Genomic DNA, 23,535 nt, shown 5'->3' with positions numbered 1-23,535 from the left:
TTCCGGCTCCCAAATTTTTCCTTTTTTTCCCCCTTTCTTTTGCCTGTTTAGCCTCCGAGAATTACCATTCAGGTATTACTTTAGAAGATGAATTAGGATGATTTGTATGAGTGTAAATGAAGTATAGTCTTGTAAAGTCTCAGTTCGACCATCCCTGCGATGTGTGATTAATTGAAACCCAACCACCAAATAACACCGGTATTCACGATCTAGTATTCAAATCCATAGTAACTGCCTTTACTAGGACTTGAACGTTGGAACTCTCAACTTCCAAATCAGCTGATTTTGGGAAGACGCGTCTACCATTAGACCAACCCGGTGTGTTTAGGACCAAACATTATCTAGACATGTTCAACCGAAAGGAAGACTTTTCGGTTGATTTTTGAGGGTTCTTTACTGATTGTTCCGTAACAATTTGTTTGATTTTCTTAAGTGCAATTAGTTCAAGACGTACATGATCGTAGAAGATACCCGATTCCTCCTTTATTTGCAAATATGTTCTGCTTATGTATTTAAAATTTTGACGACCAGTACTAGAGAATTAGGAAATCTGCACTAAATTGTTCATAGACAGCAGTAATATCTTATTATTTGTCTATAAACAAACTATAAAAACTTGTTCTTGTATTCTCTAACTAAACCGCATTATTCTTGATATAAATAGAAAAATGTACCGAATAATATATCCGTTGATTACTACGACTGCAAAATCAGGTTTCAGGGTTTAAATCTAGATACAGATGAAACTTATATTTAGCTCGTTTTGTATTTTGATTTTATTTTTGCTGGTAGAAACTATGCAATTTACTTATCACAAAGTTTTAAACGTAATAATTCTTCTTTCAGTACACTTTTAGTAGTAAGACTTTTTTTTTTGCGAGGATTTAAGGGATGTATTACTAAAGTTTATTTCAGTAAAGTTTATAAGAACAGCTTTGAGGATATTTTAGTAGACAATCGTAAAACTTAGGTTGAAATACCTACGAAAAAAGATCTATATTTCACTTCGTAATCCTGATTTTCTTCTCTTTACAATTATTTTATTTTTTATTCATCTTTGTTTTTTAAAAGCAACGATTTTAAAGTAGAATTATTGTAGCCGATTAACATTACGTAATGTTAATGTACGTATTAATGTAGATAATAATTATCTACATTAATCGAACGAAAATTTAAATATTTTTATTTTAAAAAAATTTTAATTAATTTAATTTAAAAAAATTTGCTGTTTACTTTTTGTTCCCTGCATTAATTTTTTTCGTACCCAGACATCTCTCTTTGGGACACCGATATAAATACTCGCTATTAAATACTATTTCAAATTAGGAAAACGTATCATTGTTTAAAAATTAATCGGAAATAAATTAGAAAAAGTAATTTCTTATCTTCAAACAATAGCTTTTTTCTCTATTAGTTAAATTTTATGTTGCCGTCTTTCACGGAACGTAATATTAATAGATTTTTTATCGTTTTTTTAAAATAAATATATAGTCATAGTTATTCAAAATTTACACAAAAACTAAGTCGTTTTCTATTCCTTTAAATAATCACTAAAGAAATTAATAATTAAGATATATTTTTTTTTAATGTACAACGAACAAAACATTAATTTCAATGGTAAATGATTGAAAAAAAAATTTGAAATCCTAACTGTTGTTCCCTGAAATTTTTTTAAAATTATATACACTAGAAATAATGTATAAGTATATAATAAGTTGCCACACGAAAGAAAGGGTCATTATATCGTCGATTTACGTCATTTCAAGTACCGTGAAGAACCTGTAATTCATGCGAGTTGTAAGCGAAACTAGTTAGAGATGTTTACTCTGGTAGAAATAATGTTCATTAATCTGTTGATAGTGAACAAAGTGATGCGGTCGCTTATAGATTTGAATATCAACTGAATTTTAATGGGGTGGCCTGCTGAAATGGAACAACATGTTTACGTACGATGAAGAAAATAGCAGAAGATCACTTCCCTCCTCATTTTTTCCAGAATTTTTTACACGGGAAATTGTTATGCTCGACAGCCTATTTAAATTTTGGAAATGACTTTTATTTCATGTCAAATCGGTTATAATGTAATAAAAGAATATAACGACATATTTATAGGACCTCGTACTTGAAAAATTATGACATTTTGTTCTGTAAACGATCGAAATTATTAATAGTCATGAGTTAAAAAGGTTTAAAATAAAAACGGTCAAATACTTTAATTTGTTCACTGAATTAAATTTCTGGTGTGAGTTTAAGATATATACAATTACTCATTAAGCGGCTAAAGATAGACACTAGATAATTCGCTTACCACCGGTCCAACAGTATGAAACGTACCATCGTAGAAATTGCACACATATAATTACACCCGGGTTGTTTGCGCGTGAATGTATATGTGTCTGCGTGCGTGCGTGCGTCTAACATCCTATTGAAATAAACCGTTATCTATTATTAATTGCGGAGATTTTCTGTTGTTAAGTTAACGAAGGTTTGAACTTAACGAAAATGTAATCCGGTAACTAATTCTCAGAAGTGTATTCAATCGTTGGTCCGCTCTTGCCTGGAAAGGAAGAAAGTACGATAGAGAAGGCGAGAAGGATAAGAAATGGAAGAGAGTGGAATTTAATCTTTTATCGTGCTAATACTTAAATCCGCAATAGATGTAGTACTACATCTTAACCCTTCGCTTAGTTTATAGTTCAGTGAGAATTTTCCAAGTTTTTTTTTATATTTTTTGCTTTTATTAATCTTTTTCTTTTTACTTTTCTATCGCCTATTAGCTAATTATATTTTGTTATCTACGATATTTCTTTATTAATTTCTTTTGTATTAATTATTTTTATTTTCCCATCTATAATAAGCCACCATGAATTTACGTATTTCATTGGTTGTCATCGGTCGGTTTCTATTTTATAATCAATTTGACTGAAATTTTACGTGAACATCAAAACAAGTCACATTAAAATAATTGTAAAAAATTGCCACTCTTTATTGCGTATGTATACAAACAAAACTGCAAACTTTCAGAATAATTATTATTATTTTTTTATTATTTATTTATTCTCTTTGTAGGCTAACTATAGGGCTACGATCAATTTCAGCTGTCCTACTCCTCTTTTATTATTTTTTTTAATAAAAAACAAATTTTGTAGTTTATTAAAAATGGCAAGCCTGATCGAAATTTGAACCCGAACCTACCGGATGAAAGACAGGAATGCTATCCCTCCGCTAATCAATAATTTATACATAACATTAAAAACCATCATCAATTATATAAAATTCACGTTTACGTAAAAAAAAATTGTAAATCTAGGTTTTTTCCGATAGGGGGGGGGGGGGGCTCTTCCAGCCGCCGCCTACCCGCATAGACGGCATTTTCAGGCTCTCACCGACTAAAACCCCTCCTCCTGGTACAACATGCCGTGAAACCCTACTTTCGGCATTACTCATGAGCATTCTGTACTTCCTGTGGGGCTTCAACCAGTGGTTCAGATAGTCCTGGGCATCTGATCCTAGGGGCCTCGGCTACCACTTCGCCCAGGCTGTCTCATCATCACCCAACCCAGTAGCAATAATCACTGATAGTTCAGCTCTGCCATTTTTTTTTTTTTTTTTTGAAGAATGGCTCGGCTCAGTAGAAATCGTATTTCATATCGACTCTTCTCTGTTCTCTTTCTCTCAGAAGCCAAGTGCAATTCTTCCAAAGTAAAAAATGAAATCTGCTCCGCTACAATCTCACTTCTACGTAAGGATTCATTATAACGGAAAAAGGCTCTGACCAATGTTATCAACTGCCGCTACTCATAATTGGGAAAGCTCTGCCAAATGTTTTGGTTATTTTATAAGCATCGCTACACGGATCTATATTGATCCGAGCACACAATCCAGCCCACATATCTTTTTTTGGCGTTCTCAATTTGTTTTATGGGGTGCCTGTTCTGGGTCAAGTAACGTTCCCTGTCAACGTCGGCATCCGAGCCTCTTCATCTCCTCGGCCATGCTCTTTTGGCTCATTCGCATTTCCGACGAGATTAGGCCATTTCATGGCCATTTCAATGACATTAGGTCATTTCCGACGGATGACCACCAGTACATCTGCTTCTTGTTTTGGTGACCAGGACTTGCGTCCTCTACTTTACAACATGCTTTAGGGTAGCTTTATTAGTCAGGATAGCTTCTTCCTCCAACCTATCAGCAAGGACCACTCTGAGCTTCTGAAGGACCACTGGTACGAATTTCAATGGTCTTACCTCATTATCACTGGGTCCATCCATGGACAAAGTGAAGGTAACATATGCATGACCACTCATGCTCTCCTCATCGAGAACCCTCCAGTTGGTGATTCTATCAGCCTGTCCCTCGCTGACGAAGATGAGATCCAGTAGAGAAGCGTAGTCTCCCCGCCTCAAAGCGGGAACTCCCGCCACGTTGATACAGACCACGTCTGCCGATGCCACCGCCTCAGGCAGGAACGCCCACGCCTATCCGTGGCGACGCTCCCTCACTCTACACATCTGACGTTGAAATCGACAGATTTAAAAGATTAAAAAATATTTAATCTGTCGCTGGAGTTTGCGTGGCAGCCTCGGTGAACACTTTCCTTATGCAGGGCTTGTCACTACCAAACTAGTAGTTTCTAGGTTGCCTAAGGGTTCCTTGAGCTCTTCAATTCTGAGGGCGAACTCCTTACTTTCCCTCTTAGTATTTGGGTTCAATTTAATAAGCTTCATGAGCATTTTAACTTCCTCACACATCTTTTTGAACGTTTCCTCAAGGCTATCAACGCTCATTTCATATCGGTCGCCCGTCTCATCAACTTCCGACTGCCGTCGTTTTAACATCCGATCAACGGAAGAACCTCCTTCTTCAAGATCTATCGCTGAAGAGGGCCTACTGTCCTTTTTCAGTGATATAAAGAGTCTCTTGTTAGGTATTAAGGGGTTTCTGTCCATCCTTTCAGTAATTAAGCCGTTAATGCACAGAAAGAGAAAAGAAAATAACTCTAGATTCGTAGTTCCTCACTACTTGTCAGCGCAACAAATGTTGCAACTGAAAATTTTGAATGAATAAACATTTTACTCGGCTGATAATTCGTGGTTAGAAATAACCAAAATTTCTGTCCTTGTTATCTCTGATAACAGCTGTCACCGATAAGTACACGTGAAAAATATAAAAACCTCTAATAAGCCGAGGCATATACGGTAGTTCAATATACAAGAAGTTTTAAACTAAACGTATAAAAATCTCACACATACATATCTTTCAAAACGGTCCATCCAGATAGTTATAGTTCGAAGTTACGCGCATCCATAGTTACTAAAAACATCCTGATCTGTTCAGTATAGCAAGAGAATACCACACGAGAAGCTGGCTTGTTCGATTCGTCACTACCAGCGTCCAACCTCAACCTGTAAATCTAGGTTTGTGCGATATTTATTGCTACCACAATAACGAAACGAGTGATTGCTTGAAATCATTCTTTGGTTTAACTTTCCTACTAGAGGCAGAAATATCAGACTTATATTGAACTAATTAGTATAGCCCCATCAAGTGCATTACCGATTTCTCGGACTACATTGTAGACTTATGTAGAATTTGTTGCGCTGAGACGTTGTAGAATTATTATGTAATTGTATACACTAAGTAAATAATATCCTATATTAATTCAATATACCCCGTCCCTTAAGTCCTTTTCAATTAGAAATAAAATTTTATGTTTGCTGATCTTTAAAATTTGAAAATACTAGGATTTTATGACTGATGTTATGACTGTTAGGGCACATATTTTGTACTGTTAAAGGTGGGAGGAAAGTAGCGTAATTTATATTTTTAAACGGGTACTATATACCAGTTTATCGTTTTGATGTGTGTGTGTGTGTGTGTGTGTGTGTGTGTGTGTGTGTGTGTGTGTGTGTGTGTGTGTGTGTGTGTGTGTGTGTGTGTGCGTGTGTGTGCGTGTAGGGGGGGGGGGAGATTTTATATATATATTATTAAAACTAAATTAAAGAATAATCGGGAAAAATAATAATGATGTTTGCAAAATTAATATAAAGAAAGCTGTGATCTAAACTGTTGTTTTAGTGAAGTGGCGCGTGCTACATATATAAAACAGAACGTTTAATCAATATACTGATAGGTATAATGAACGCTAATGAATGTCCTTGTACTTCCGGAATTTTTTACGAGTTCATTCGCATACTGCATACGGTTACAGGTATAAATTGTAAAGAAATAATCCATTCATTGATTCGTTACATAATACATTAAAAAGAAAACGATATATTATTATTTTACAAGGTTATTGAGATTAAAAAAATTGTTATTGCTTTCATTTATTATTTTTTAATTTGTTTTAAATGGATTACTACTATTCACTACCAACTCTTAAATTATTTTTATTATTGATAAATTAAAACCATTAAAATATTTTTTAAAAAGTAATAAATTTACAAAGAGGTATTAATTGAGTATAACTACAACTGTAAAGTAAGATATCATGTTTAAATTCAAATTTAAAGAAAATATATATAAACATAAATAGTCATTCTCCGTGGCGTAGAGGTAGCGTTTCTAACTTTCACCCGGAGTGAACGAGTTTGGGTTCCCGTCAGGCATGGCATTTTTCACACGGTACAAAATTCATTATCATCCACTGGCAGCTGTTACAAGGCGTCAGCCTATTGTTGAATAAGTCGATAAATAAATTACGAAAATTCCTCTACAACTTAAAACACTATTTTAAACAAAATCGAATCGATTTCTAATTTTTTTTATTTTTATGTACGTTGACGTGTGCTGATAAATCGTCAAATAATTCCGTTTTTTAAATATAATTTATCGTGAATTCCCCAGTTGTTGTTAGTAAAAAAAACGTAACAGCTTTTATTACAAAAAGTAGTTTTGACAGGGAGGATGATCGAAATATTGATATGACGATTTGGTTCCATGTTAAGAAAAAACACCACAGGTGAGGTTGGAATTATCGAACCATCTTTTTCTTTATCGAAACTTTATCGTATAACCTTTTTTCTTTATCGTATACTTTTCTTTTATTCCATTGCATCGTAAATTATTTTTTATTATCTGCCTTATGACTTATTAGTGCCTTAAACTTGATTCAGTAATTTTTTATAATTATTTTTTTCTTTAATGTAGCTATGGATAACAGACTATAATGCTTAGCGGTTGAATTCAGAATAAGAGGATAAATTTTACTTAATAATTTATTAATAAACTCGGTTATTATTTTTTATTGCTTCCATATCTTTTGACTTGTTTAATTTTTCTCTATATTTTATTATTTTGAGCAGGAAGTATAATTGTGTTCAAGAAAAAAATCTTCGAGCCTTTGGAACAGGAAAGAAAAATAATTCTCAAAAAAATACCGGCAAAGGGGTGCGTAACTTTTCCGGATTTGACCTGGACATATTAATTTCAAATACAACTTCGGGTTATTAAATATTTATAACATAATTGTGTAATATTTTGAAAAAATGTCAAAATATTCAGTTAAGAGTGTAATTCATATCATTATCGGACACAAAATTCCAACCAATCGTATTCTTTGTTTTTTACCCAATCATAAGGTGAGAGTAATTCTTATCATTATCGGACACAAAATTCCAACCAATCGTATTCTTTGTTTTTTATCCAATCATAAGGTGAGATTAATTCTTATCATTATCAGGCAAACAATTCCAACCAATCGTATTCTTTGTTTTTTAACCAATGATAAGGCGAGAGTACGAGGGTTATTTTTTTGCAAGGTCCGAGTGGTCACGAAATTAAAAACACTGTGAAAATAAAAAATTGTTTATTTGTAACAAGTACTTACATAGTTGCGTTATTTCTCTACTTGGTCGCCACTCTGATCTAGACATTTTTCGTAGTGTGGTACCAACTTTCCAAAGTTTCATTTCCAACTTTCGCTGTACTTTCATTTTATTTTATTTTCATTTAAAATACCCAAGGTCTGTCAATAAAGTAATGAGACTGGTTCAGAAAAACTTTTTATATACAATCCAGTTATATATGGACTCCATCACCTTCCAAATAATTCCCTTGAAAAGCCACACAACGCTTCAAACGGCTTTTCCACTCTTCATAGCAGTGTTGAAACTGAAAAACCGGAATATTTTTCCTGGAATAAATATTCCTGTAGTTCCTCAACCACCTTAATCACCTGACTTGAGTTCCTACGATTTTTTACTGTTCCCGACTTTAAAAACACCTCAAAGGACATCATTTTGGAACAGTAGAAAAAATTTTAAAAAATGTAACCGACCATCTGAAAAATATTCCGGTTTCTGAGTTCCAACACTGCTATGAAGAGTGGAAAAACTGTTTGAAGCGTTGTGTGGGTTCCCAAGGGAACTATTTTGAAGGTGATAAGAGTCCATGTATAATTGGATTGTAAATAAAAATTTTTCTGAACCAGTCTCATTACTTTATTGACAGACATTGTAGCTATGTAGTCAAGAAATTACTAAAAATTGTTCTTTGGAAATTTTTTTTTCCAAATTACGCATTTTTATGCTCAATTTTAAAATCTCTGCAGATTTTTTATTACCATTATTTCAACAGTTTAATCTGTTGAATCTCTGTAATCTTTTGGGATATGTTTTTTATTAGATTATAAAAAAAATGAAATGAGCTCTAACTAAATGGGCGGGGTCATTAAAAGTTTGCATGTTTGTTTTGCCAACAGTAATTAGAACAAAGATGAAATGATATGAAGTTAAATTTTATGATTGTGAGATTTTACGTATATATTTTAGTGTAGTATTGCTGAAATCCGCGATATTAAAATAAATAATAAATTATGATGCAATTTTTATTTAAAGAAAAAAACCTGAAAATATTTTAGCGTGTAATACCGATTATTAGGAAATTAATATAATTTAACTCCATGTTTAATAGTGATAGAAATATTAATTATTTAATATCTTTGAGTATTTTTTTTAGATTTTTTCGATATTGTATGTTGAAAACAAAAGTGAGGAAACATATAGACAAATATTTTATTTTCCAAAATGATGTATTCCAATACTCCAACTAAATAACAAAATTGCGTCCGCTTTGAGTTTTGACAAGCTTCCTTTTTTTTTACTTCTACTTACATCAAAATGAATTTCAACCCAACCAATGAATCGATTAATTTCACTGGTTTAACTTAATTCTATTTTCAGCTAAAAGAACAGTGTTTTTAACGAATATTTAAATTTTTTTGGACAGTTATTCCCAAATTTTAAAAATTTTTGTTTTTTTCTTTATTTCGTCCCGATCTGTCCTTACGGTGTTGTGAATTGCTTCAATCGACCTCAACAGATATTTTCAATTTTATAATCAATTCTCCTTAGCCTTGCTTACTCGTTTTTCTATTCAATCTCATCCTTATATTTCAAATTCAAATCTCATATTTATTTATCTATTCTCACTTCTAACACTGTTCTGTTCCTATTCCGATATTATTTATTCCTCTTACTTCGATCCTTTTGGAGGAAAACCTTTTATCTCTGAATCCTATAATGACCTATAGGAAGATTATCCTAGCAACAGAGCTGTTAAATCTCAATAATGATGCCTCCTTCAGGGCTCTTAACAATTCTTATTTGGAAGAATTGTTATTATATTTCACGATTCCCAATTTTTTATTTTTTTTTATTTCCTTTATTATTTCTGTATACAAATTTTAAAGCGATAAATATATGCCTCCTAATACCAATACTTTCTATAAAAGTTTTATCTTTCCACTCAAGCTTTTTTTAAAAGTCTTTGCGTTTTAATACGTTTTAATAAACGAATATAATTTATTCATCATTTTCTACTTTTCAGTTTTTCCTTCTTAAAATAGAGTATATATGAAATGTTATGTACCATTCAAAAATTCTTCAAGCAAGCTGTTTGTTTTTTATATCCTATCTTATAAAATTAATTTGAGGATTTATTTTTTAACCGGGTATTTTTTTTTTTTTTTGAAAAGAATTGTTCTTCATCCGGTTCAATAAATATTTGTATTAGGTTCAATGACGATAAAGCGGGCGAAGAAATAAAAAATAAAGCTTAAATAAATATTTTTATTAATAATTCTTCATAAATTTGGTTCACTTGTTCTTATTTACAAAAATGTTTAAAGATCGATATTTTCAATCAAATTATTATTTTTTAGACTTATTGATCGGTTAGCTTAGACATAAATAAAAGAAGTAACTTAATTTTTAATAAATATAACTGAATTTTTCCCCCTTTTAAACATAAGTAAGTTAAAATATTTAGAATAATGAATTGCAAATATATGTATAATTATACTCAAAAGGGTTGTAAAGTTAAATTTACTGTGACATTTATTTCTTTTTCCGTTTTTTTTTTTTTTTTTCAATTTAGTAATTGCATTAAAGCTATTTTGCGGTGATTTTAAGGTTTAGTTGTTAAGATTGTGGAATTATTTCCTTTTATCACTAGAAAAAGGCACTACACTTTTTTTTTTTAGTTACTTTTCTACGTGTGTACGTAACTCCTTTTCTGCTCTATCGATTTAAATTTCTTTAACATAGACTAGTGTTAAAAGAATAACTTTTTACCACCTTCTGAAATAAAAATCTATTACAGCAGTATAACATGGAATTCCTTTAAATGTTTTAAAAATTAACATAACCTCTCTCTCTTTTTATGTTTAATTCTTCTCTTTAACTGTCAGCTTTTCACTAATGGTAATAAATGTAAAATTTTATTTATAAACTTTATTTTAATGTCAGTCGTTTAATTTTAAATTGCCCTTAATTAATTAATATTTGTATTATTTATTTTTTGCTTTCTTCATTAGAGCAAAAAATAAAAATTCTCATTTTGAAAATTTCTAGGAATAAAATGGAATTTTTACTCGAAGTCATGAAATAAATTCAATAATTACAATTGTAAAAAGTTTTACGAAATTTATTTTTTAATATTAGCTATAGAAGAAGAATGTGTTTTACCGCATGAAAAATCTGCCGGTAAAATAAATAAATATAAGTAAGGATCTATGTTTATAAAAGCAGTTACAAAATAGTTGTGTATTTAAATTAAATTTTTTAAGATTAATTGACAACTGTTAAAAAAATTATTAAAGTATTTTATTTACTGCTGTGAATTTTTTAGATGCCGCTCTTAAATTTTACGAATGAAAATTTTGACTTTAAGCACCAGAAAATTTTCATGTAAATTAAAGTAATTTTATGGGTAAATAAATTATCTGTTAAAAAAATACTTTTCGTATCTCTGACAATTTTTTTTTCTTTAATTTCTCGATGAAGTTTTCCAAATTTTTTATCACAGGGAAACTTGAAATTTTAAGTAATAGTTGATTTCCTTTTCAAACACAAAAAAAAAGTCTTTATTTTTATAACAACATATAATTTAAATATTATGTCAATTGGAATTTGACTAATAAATGGATTAGAAGAATAACCTGATGTTAGATTTTATATTTCGCGTAACTGCTTTTGTTAAATATTTTTTCTTCTTTTATTATTATAAAAGAGGGAAAAATTTTATCTACCTTTACTTTTCTTATTTCAAAAGCGTTTTCGTAGAATTATTTAAAAATTTTTCATTTCTACTTAGCGTATTAGGAATAACCACGGGAATTAATTCTTTATCTTTTTTAAACCTTTTCAGAGTAACTATGCCTAAATTTTTTTATTTCATATATTGATGGAAATATTTTGTGAGTTGATATCCAGCTTCTATTATTGAATCGCAAAATATAATAACGGGATGCATAGAATCCTCCGTAAGGACATTTTATTGAAAATACAATTTCTTTGCTGTTATGGTTTGTTTACTATTGATTTTTTGGTACTTCTGTGTTAACGGGGGGCACCTTATTTTTATGTTTTTCCATATTTATTACATAAATTATTTCTACGTTGAAAAAGTAGTGATATACAATTATTTATTTAGTTTAAATATCCCTTTTGTTATTAATAAGTTGTGTGTCATATGTATATTTAATATTAATTAGACGAGGTTAGCAAGCGAAACGGTTTTCAGCAAAATATATCAAGAATCAAACAAGACTGTAATACAAAAATTTCACGGAATGCTTAATGTAGTGTGAGCTATGATAAAAGAGAAGTAGATTCTCTCTTACAAGCACTCCATGGAGACTATTATACAAACATTATCTTGAAAAACACATGTTTCTTAAATCGGTTAGTTATCTTAAATATTTCAGTGTAATATGATAAATGGGCCTACAGTACAAACACTATACAGGAAATTACAGATGAAAAAAGAAACAAAAAAAATAATGCATCTATCACAAAAAAGAATTTTAACCAACAAAAATATTCAATTTTAGCTAAAAGTATAATTATATCATAACTATGTATGTATATATAAAAATAAATTTAGGAAAAAATAAAGTAGTGTAAGTAAGCAACAAAGACAATTTAATGGAAGGAAGTAAAGAAATTGTAAAATATTAGAGATGCTTAGGGGCTATGGTGAAAGAGCGTAATGAAAATAAACAGGATAGCGATGGCAAAGGAAGCCGTAAGCAGTTCGAGGAAATTAGTATGCAATAAAAGTCTGGACTTTTACTGAGAGAGGCTAGCCAAACGCTATGTATGGAGACGAAGCGTTGATGACGAGGAAGAAGGAGAAAAACTGGATTGAAGCTTTTGTGATGCGGACATGAAAAAGGATAGAAAAAGTAAGTGAGGAATGAAGAACTAATGAATAGGATTAAAGAAAAAAGACACTTAAGCGGGAAGTAAAGAATATTAGAGGAAATTGAATCTTGACAACTGAATAGGAAAAGTCAGTATAAAAAGAAAGGAAACAGCGAGGAAGAAGAAGGATGACGTTAATAGATTAACTGAAGATTGGGAACTATAAGGGGACGACAGAGAAGGCTTCAGACAGAAATAGATGGAGACAGCAGTGGCGTAAGGGACATGTCGTAAGGCAGAACACCAGATGATGATGAGCTATAGGTTTCTTTAAGAGTAGTAATAAAGTTTATCATAAGAAAATAAGGAAATTTCAACAGCCAACTCGCTACAAACTGTTGCAGTTTACATGTATCGATCTCTGAATTAGTCTGTTTTGTACTGAAAACTTAAGAATTATTCAATTCTCTTTCATCCAGAGTAATTAAAAGTTCCAAAAAAGATAATTAAAAGAAAAACGAAGGTCATCTTCAAACCGAAATTTGGTATCTCACAAGTTACAATGACGTTACACTTTAGAATGATCGGGCTAAAAGGTTGCTGAGTCCTGCTAGGATTATATCAAGCAGCAACTATTTTAATTCCCAGACGATTCCTAATTAATTTTTAATTTCCCGGATATAGCTTTATACGTTAGTTTAGTATCTATAGCTATAACAAGAAAGTATATATATCGATAAAAAAATTTGAAAAATTTTTTTTAAAAGTTTTGTGTCTTAAGGAGACATTAAAAAAAAATTAAATAATATGCGAAAAAATTTTATTCCAATATTCCCACGTCCAAAAAAATGTATTTTTGTCAGACAGACGTTTGTATGTATGTATTTATGTGTATGTTGGCCTGTATTTGGTCTTATAACTCTGTATCCCGTTGACCAATTTTTTTAAACTTGAGTCAATCTTCCTAATAGGTATTACCTTCGGGGGGAAAGAATGTATTAAATTTTTATAAAATTTTGAATAAGGGGGTGGAGGTGTTTTGAACGAAATAAAATTTCAAATTTTTAGCAAAAAGATTTTCTTACAAAAGTTGAACGTTTTGTTTTTTATCAAGATCGGAAATTACAAAAAAAGAAATTATTTAATATTCACTCCCTCCCCAAAAAATTATATGTAATTCTATTTTTAGCTGATTTTGATTCAAAAAAGGATTTTATGAGAGATTTTTGGATCTATATTTTTTTACATCAATAAGCTTTCAAATCACTTTAAAAATGATTTGTCCACCCGTTGCAATGCTCTGTATCAACAAAAATTATTTTTTTAAATTAAAACATTGATATTTTTTATTTATTTTAAATTTAAATCCACTTCGCTAGTTATTTATTCATTGTATTTAGAATTTAAAAATCTTAATTTTTTTATAGCCCTTACTTTTTAGTATTTCATGAAAAAAAAATTTAGCTAAAATGTTCACCTCTTCCTAGAAAATTAAAATTTTGTTTATTTAAAGTTATGGCTGCAAATTTATATTTTTTAAGCAATTATAAAAATGTATTTTTTAATGCTTTTATTTACAGTCGCATCAACAATTACAGTCATTAGCGACTAAAGTAACATTATCATGTAGTAAATAAACAATAAAGAATAAACATAGACAAGTAACAACAACAAATACAAACTAAAATACATAAATCAGATAAAAATCATTAAATCATGTTCTTTATTCCACTGTAGGAGAGGAACCTTTTGAATTCATCATTTAGGGATTATTTTCTTAAAAATTAATTTAACCGAATGCTTTCTTTTGAATATGGGAGCCCCGAAAATTAAAGAAAAACTTTTTTTCGCAATTTCGAAATTTTATTCATCAATTTTGTTAAACAAAAAAGTGACTAAAATAACTTCTTTATACGTATTCTTTGATGCAAGAGCTCCCAAATTTTAAAAAAGAATCTAAATATGTTTTGGATTTTTTTTCTTTTTTATTACTTCCCTAAAGCATCCGAAGGAATTTTCAGGACTAATCAGTTACAAGTTATCAATTTTTAACTTCCTTATTTTCGAATAAGAATATCGATAGACGTACTAGTAAACCGCAATAATAATAACCATAATTTTAGTAATGTGTAATAACATTAGAACGGCGTGTAGGCAGCTATTTATTCGTAGTTCAGCGGTACCTTCGTATTTGCAGACCGCAGTCTTGGATGATCGTTAGCGAACGAGGAGAATTGGCAACTGTGGAATAAAGATACGGCTAACAAATATATGCTGAACTATAAGCTAGCTCGCTACAAAATAGCGAACTCTGTTAGATAGAGGAGAAGGCCGGGAATTATTTAGTTGTGCTAGTGTGTTATGCGGCGATGTAGCTCACAGCGCACGCGGCGGTACGCGGAATCGCATAGAGAGAAAGGAGCCGTAATGCGGAGCGTGTACTCCCGGTAGATCTACGGTACGAATACGCTTTCTCCATTCCTTTTGAATTTCCCACCGCATCTCTCGCGATAATAATCCTTTTATTCCTTTCACCCTTTCTCTTTCTTCTTCTTTTATTTTTTCCTTTTCTTCTATCTTTTCTTTTCTCTTTTACTTCCATTTCCAGCCGCTTTATCGTCACCTTGTAGCTCACGACGGCCACCGACAAATATTTTACTCGACACGATTCACTGCGACTTCTGTAACGATTGTTTTTTATGCGGTTTACTTTTTTATTACACGGATGACGTTACTTAAAGTCTATCATTATATTTTGCACTTAACACAATTTCTATTTTTAACAACGGGGAAATTATATACTCCTTTCCCAAAGTTTAATTTGAACTGTATAATTTATGTAATATAGCGATTAACACAGAAGTTATTGTTTATTTATTTTTTTACCTCGGCAATAAAATAAAAATAGTGCTCGCGCGCTTTTAAAAAAACATACAACGTACATAAACATGCAAAAATAAACCGGTATTAAAGTAAAAGTTACCGAAACAATCATAAAGAGAGAATTATTACGATGTTTTTTTGTTTTTTATATTTGCTTTTTTACCGATCAATAGACTGGTTTGATGTTTTCATCCTATTTATTTTTCTTACATGATAATCTTTTAAACTCGGTAACACTTCCTGTATTCTCAAATATAATTGTTTATTTCCCTTATATTGTTTATCATTTACAAAAGCCTTAATAATTTTTTTATTTTTTTGTTTAGCCTCCGAAATCACCGTTAGGTATTACTTCAGTGGATGATATGTATGAGTCTGTCTTGTACAGTTTCTGGTAAACCATTCCTGACATGTGTGATTAATTGAAACCCGACCACCAAATAAAACCGGTATCCACGATTTAGTATTAGAATTCGTATAAAAGTAATTGCTTTTATTAGGATTTGAACCTTAGAACTTTCGACTTAGATATCATCTAATTTGAGATGAGGAGTTCACCATTAGACCAAGTAGATTAGCCTTAATCATCTAAATTTCCCAGATTTTTTTTTCTTCTTTCTTTTATAAAATTATACATCAGATCTGAATTTTAACATTATTCTGCTACAGTATCCATAATAACATAAAAAGAATTGTTATTATACTACTTTTTGTTTCACTGTTTTTCATATAGTCTTGCAAAATTTTTTCTGATTAAAAACATTTATTAACTGTGCCTTTTGTTGTCTTATCTTATTTCTTCCACCTTCTTTTTATAATTATTGTACCGAAACATTAAGATTCTGCAACTTCTGATATAATTTGTACCTCTATATTTATATTAAATTACTAATTATCCTGATTGTTGATGCATTTTTTTACGTATTATTTGTTCTTATAAGGCTGAATTTCTGTCGTATAATAAATTCGCATATTATTTCTTCTAACACATTTTTGTTTTTACCAAAAGTATAATGTTATTCATACATTTAAATCTTTATTCGTTGTCCTCGGTTCGTTACCATAAAATCTTCCTTCTATTTCTTTGTTGTTATTTACAGAGCAAACTTCAACCGCTCCTTTTTTTTTAAATTTAAAGCTTGCCTGTTTTTATTTTCTACTTTTATCACGACTATATAATATTTTTAAAGATTCAGATATTATTAATTCTTATATAAAATTTATATAAAAATAGATTATCCACTTACCAACAATTGTTAGTATTGACTATCCAAGCGCTTTCGGATTATTCCTCCATCATCAGGGATTACAGATTAATTATGAATTTTATAGTTTTGCATATAGATTTTTATAAATGGGAATTAAAATACTATAAAATTCATAATTAATCAGTAATCCCTGATGGTGGGGGTAATAATCCGAAAGCGCTTGGATAGTCAATACTCACAATTGTTGGTAAATGGATACTCTATTTATATATAAATTGTTTAATACCAACGGTGCCAGATGTTAAGAAAATGAATTATATCGAATTGGTAAAATAAATTTTATTTTTATATTTATGATTTTAATACAAATTATTACATAATTATTGTTCACAGTTCAATTAAAAATAAAAAAAAGAATATTTAAACTTCAAAGTTTTATCCATGGCATTATTATAACAGAATTTTTTTCTTTCTATTAAAGGAAAAAAAAACTCAAAATTAACGTGATTTTTACCCAGTTTTGTAACAGGAGTGTTAACATGTTTTAAAAATTCAATTATCAAACTCTCAAACAAAGTTATTGAGAGTTTCATATAATTATCCGCATTTTTTATGAATTTAGCGAAATATTAATGATTCGTAAATTGAAATGGTCACTATTTTGTAACTTTATAAATGCAAAAATATGATGAGATTTATTTATAATATATAAATGTAGCATTAATTACATTATTAGTAGAATATTTTATTTTATTCTGTTCTGTTCATTGAGATGTCAATTTTTGTTTAAAAAAAATTATAGCCGATCTCCTTGGTAGCGTCTCGGCCTTTCATCCGGAAGTCCTGAGTTCAAATCCCGATCAGCATAGTATTTTTCATACGCTACAAAATTTCATTTTCATATTCCTACATACAAGCGCTTCTGTGGTGAATTAATTCATCAGCCAAAAAAATAAAATGTAGATAGACTGAAAATAAAAGCGTGTTCAGAAATTTCTGTACCGGATTTTTTTTTATGTGTGAAGATTTAATTTTTAGAAGAAAATTATGTTATAGCTTTTCAAAACCCTCTTAAAAAGAAGTTCTCGATTCGATTTTTTTTCTCTCATCATCATGATTGGATCACATTTAGTAGTTAATTCCTGGCTGATTTTCTTTAATGCTAACTCTCCTTCATTTTCAAACTGTATTGTTCTTTCCTTTTCCAAGACCATTTTTTATTGTTACACTCTCTGCTTCCTTTCTGAAAACCTTCACAAACTTGGATTTTCTTCCCAAACGTATCTCTGCCCCTTATATCTGTTGGATCTATTCCTTCAATCTCCAGATCTTCTTTTACCTTTGTGAACCGCTTAATGTTCGTTTTGGCTCTATAGCTCTTCTCGAGAATCCTCTTCGTCAATCTATTTTCATTCATTCTAACCAAGTGGGGGTAGAAGGTCAATCTTCTTTTTCGAATGACATCCGAAGGTAGAGTTCATCGTTCTTCCGTAACCTTCAACCCTCATCTTTTTTCCACGGTCCGAGTATCTTTCTTAATATTTTCCTTTCAGCCAACTCCAATTAATCAATCTCTCCTTGGTTTAGAATTACACACTCTGTCACATTCAGATCTGTAGACACAACTACTGCGGCGTTATGTCAAATCTTCCCCATCCTTGATATCCTCTTTGTAGGCTTTCTGCAGTTCATTTATTCTAGCCTTATTCATCTCTCTATCTAGTAATACAACCAATTTAGGTTGTATTACTTAGCCAACATATTTCAATTTCCCTGCCTTCTTAATTTTTTCCAAGGTTTTCTACGAAATAATTTGGTGAATCCCTAATGTTGATTATGTTCTAAGTTTTATCGATCGATATCTTTAGACCTGTTTTTTCCCTCAAGATGCCGTCTCTTTCAATATTTTCAATAGTTCCTCCGCCGTTTTTATGTCCTCTGATAGAGGATGTCTGCAAAAACGATACTATTTACGTTCAGATTTTTTTAAAGATATTCTAATCTAATTTTTCTAATCTTCTTTTCTTGGCACATTTTCCACCACTCTCTAATGACCTTTTCCAAGACCGCATTGAAAAGAAGCGGGGACAGGTCATCTTCTTGTCTTAAACCGGTCTGAATGATGAACGGCTGCGAGATTTTTCTTTTGAACTTAATTTTTGACGTTGTTTTCGTTAGGATTAGCTTTGTAAGGTACAATCTTTTCTCATCTCCACCATATTCTCTGAGTATGTTGAACCATGATGTTCTGTCACTGGAATCATGTGCCTTCATAAAATCCACAAAGATGATCACTATATTTTTTTCTGGAAATTTATATTTTCCAACTAATAAGTTAAGGTTTAAAATCTGTTAGGCACAAGATCTACTTTTTCTAAACTCCCCTTGATTATTTTTCTATGAACGGGTCCATTTGTTTTTTTAGTCTGGTGAGCAAGACTTTCGGGAATATTTTATTTCTAACAGATAACAGTGAAATTCTGCGGTAGTAACTGACATCCTTCTTCCCCCTCTTTTTTATGAAGTGGATGAAATTAAGACATTTTCCATTCCTCTGGTAATTTCTCCTTCTTTAATATTCCCGTGACAATCTTGTTAAGTATTTGAACAGTATTTCTTTTCTTATGTTCTTATTTTATATATATATATATATATATATATATATATATATGTATATATATATCTCACTTGTACTGCTAAATAAGCCGATTCAATGATTATTTCTTTTTTTATTTTGTGAAGGAAGTCGTGGTTGACAGTTTTTACCAGATAATTTAAGTGGAAGTTTTTTATATACAAAAGAAAATAAACTATATATATACGATTTAATGATATGAAGTTATATATGTAACATTTTTACTCGGGTGATTCTGAATAAAATTGTATAATTACAACAAAAAAAATTCTTGTATGACCTCACACATGACTTTACGTACGTATTTCAACGACGAAGATAGATTAAACAATTTCCATATATCTAACATTATTTTTAAAATGTATATGCAGCAGTACGAAACAATATATGCAGTATGTGTAAATCAGCATGCACGTGTGAGTATGAACCCCAATTACTTTATACATTTCTTTAGTTGCGTGTTTCATGATTTTTTTTTTTAGATGAAATGAAAGAAAAGTTGTTATGTTTGTACCCTATTATATGTTAATTGCAATCTAGTAAACCTGTTATATGTACATTTGGTTTATAATTATAATTTTTGTCAGTTAACATCTAAACTCTGTCATTGAATAATTATCAATTAAAAATAATATTTTACGTTACGGTTTTATTTATTTTTATTTCTAATTTGTTATAATAATTTATATAACTGTAGTATTCTGCTTACATTAAAACTAATTATTATCTTAAGATTTGCTAATTAAACATAATTAGTTTTATGTATAATATAATAACAGAATTAATTATTACTGAATAATAATCGGATTAGTCATTAAAGTAATAATTTCATTTTTTTAATACTCCTGCGGACCAACGTTAGGTATTGCTTCAGAGGATGAGATGAATGTCAATTTTTTATCGTGTGAAAATGCCATGACTGTCTGGGATTCAAACCCGGAACCACCGGATGAAAAGGCTAAACGATAGGACGCTGATAATTTTTTGCCTGTTTTTATTTCCTCCGCTAAATGTAATAAAAATTATTAATAATAAATAATAATAGTAAATTAATAAAAATAATCACCTTGCTTTACAGTGAGCAAGCTTACTGCCGGGTTAAAGGCAATAACTCGATTGTTTGTCAACGGAGTTTTACAAATTAAATGTCATTTTATTCAAAATAAAATGTTTAATATATTTTTCAATAATTAAAAATTTGATCGAAGAAAGAATTACAAAGATATTGAAGATTAAAAGATTAAGATGGGCGCCATTTTAAAATTTTTGAAGTTGACGTTTTCAACATTTTTTATTTTGTAAAATAAGATACTAATCTTAGATTTGTCAAATTGAATTATCGTAGCTTTACCTGATCCTGAGAAATAATTTTTTTGTTGAAATTCACAAATTGGCGTCCAGAAGGAAAACAAAGCAAAATAGTATTGATTTTTGTCGATATGAACTTTTTTCCTCATTTTGGTATCCAAATCAGTACCGGAAGTTCGGCGAATATGTCCCGGAACACTCCGAATACGTTTTCACATCAATATTTTATAACAAATAAAATATTATTGCTTTTTTACATCTTCAAATTTCAACCAGAAGTCATTTAAATTTTTAAATCATTGATATCTTTATAATTAAACTTATCAGAATCTTTGTAACATCTTTTTAGTATAAAAATATTCTTTTTACATAAAATGTTAAATTTTATCTTGAATTTTTAACAACTCACTTGTTTGAATTCGTATCAAAAAACCAAGCTTTTCGCAAAATTTTACAAGTATATTTCTGAAAAAATATTTTTGTGCCGTTCTCAATTTCTCCAAAAAAAAGAGATCTTAAGGAACTTTATCCTGTGAACCTCTAAATTAGTAATTGAATTAGACATAAATATCAGAAAAAAAGAAGAAATTTCGTATATTTTATTTTCTTAATTCATATTTTCTGAAATAATTAGTTAAAATACATCTACTCTGAATATATTAAGAGAAATGGTAGATAATAAAGGGAAAAGGTAAGTCTTTTTCTTGTTAAAATTTCAAAAGGGTGTAAAACATTTTTAATATATGTTTAATTTTAATTAAGAATTTTTTTTTTATTAAAGTGTTTTATCAAGAGAAGGAATTAAGCACATTTGTAATTATAAAAAAAAACTAATTACATTTTTTGAAATGTAAGGGATTTTATTTTATGTGTAATTTTTTGACATTGAAATATTTTGGTAAATTGCATTCTCACTCTCCTTTCTCTCACTCGCTCTCTCTCTCTCACTCTCTCTCTCTCTCTCTCTCTCTCTCTCTCTCTCTCTCTCTCTCTCTCTCTCTCTCTACCTCTCTCTCTCTCTCTGTCTCTGTGTGTGTGTGTGATGTGTGTGTGTGTGTGTGTCTCTGTGTGTGTGTGTGTGTGTGTGTGTGTGTGTGTGTGTGTGTGTGTGTGTGTGTGTGTGTGTGTGTGTGTGTGTGTGTGTATGTGAGCGCCAGCGTGTGTGTAAACATAAAGAAAAATAGTTTACGGTAGAATGGAAACAGACCTAACCTTCAAAATTAAAAAAATAAACAAATGTTTTTTTACATCAATTTTTAAAAGTATAAAAAACCTTTATGAAAAGCTAATATCTTCTTTTTCCTGTTTTTCATTCGGTAATCACCGTTCAGATAATACTTCAGAGGATGAATGAGGATGTTATGTATGAGTGTAAATGAAGTGTAGTCTTGTACAGTCTCAGTTCGACCATTACCGAGATGTGTGGTTAATTGAAACCCGTACACCAAAGAACACCGGTATCCACGATCTAGCATTCAGATCCGTGTAAAAATAATGATTTTACTAGGACTTGAACGCTGGAACTCTCGAAATTTGGGAAGACGCGTCACCACTAATATCTAAGTTATATGATCTTCACTAGTCTCTGTATTATAAAGTTCTATTTTTTAACATAGAACATTAATCAAGGAAATAAAATATTAATTAATTGAGAACTTTATTATAACATTTCGGTTATTTTGCTTTACATGATTATATAATGTCACAGACAAACCATAAGCACTAAATAATTCTTCACCACAAATCATCATCACTATTTGATAAACTCTAACGCTAACATTTCACATTTACAAAAAATTATTTCAATTCCCAGTTTGCATTTTATATGATATTACATTCAATGTTCATTCTCACATAACTAGTGCATGCTCTCTTCTGCAGTTTACTATACTAACTTCATCCTTTATATGTCTCTACATAGTATTAAATGATTTAAACCCATTATAATATAATGATATATGTGTTGCTACTCGTTGATTAGTATTGCTTAAAACTCTTGTCAACCTATAGTGACGGACCTCAATAGAGGAGTGGTAAAGTCTCTGCATAATATTCAGGTTTGAATCTCAGGTTTTTTATCAAGCTAAGATAATCTATACATGTAAAATATTCTCTTAACAAGCTTATATGTAAATTAGTTATTTAAAATATCACTATTGTTTAACGAAATCTTGTAATTTAATTTTTATTCAAATTGTTCGGTTTTTTAAAATAATTATATGATAATTTATTGAAAATTAAAATTGAATTTTAATAAAAACCTTTCTCGTAGTATTATGCTAACGAAAAAGCAGTAGTTTTGTTTGCTGTGATAGTCGATTAATTGATGTTCGTTTTGAAATAAATGACTTTTCTTTTTTTTAATGTAGATTATGTTCATAAATACAAACAGATGTAAATATTAACATTCTTAATTTATTAGAAGTTAATTTGCATTAGTCATATTTTTGTGAACCAAAAAAAAAATCGCAGCCAATTTTTTTTTTCATATTACGGGCCAAAATGGAAAATTATATTTTGTACCTATATATAATAATGAAACCAAGCTTGATGATTCATTAAGACGTTTCAAATAGGAACATTATTGTTTGCAGACGAAATCAATTTGATTTATCTTAATTTAGCCAAATACTTTACAGTATGGGCAACATAAATACTTATTAATAATCAATAGAAATCTTATCTACACGCTTAGAAATGTTAAGTCTCTCTTAGAGAAATGTGGTAAAGTTATTATCCACATTTGATGTTAGGTAGATATAATCTAACCTACCGGGTTGGTCTAGTGGTTAACACGAATCTTCCCAAATCAGCTGATTTGGAAGTCGAAAGTTCCAGCGTTCAAGTCGTA

At 30.2% G+C, this 23,535-nt stretch overlaps 1 protein-coding gene across 1 annotated transcript in view; it reads left to right on the top strand.

The window, feature by feature from the left end:
- The window catches only part of LOC142328777 (ecdysone-induced protein 78C-like), a 367,857-nt gene that overhangs the window by 137,306 nt on the left and 207,016 nt on the right, over window positions 1–23,535 (top strand). Inside the window, exon 2 of the mRNA XM_075372803.1 lies at window positions 13,174–13,195. Within this exon, the coding sequence (XP_075228918.1) occupies window positions 13,174–13,195 (22 nt within the window). The remainder of the gene's footprint in view (window positions 1–13,173; window positions 13,196–23,535) is intronic.

The sequence above is a fragment of the Lycorma delicatula genome, chromosome 8, assembly GCF_047948215.1.
Source record: "Lycorma delicatula isolate Av1 chromosome 8, ASM4794821v1, whole genome shotgun sequence".
Taxonomy (NCBI): domain Eukaryota; kingdom Metazoa; phylum Arthropoda; class Insecta; order Hemiptera; family Fulgoridae; genus Lycorma; species Lycorma delicatula.
This window is presented reverse-complemented; position numbering and strand designations above follow the sequence as displayed.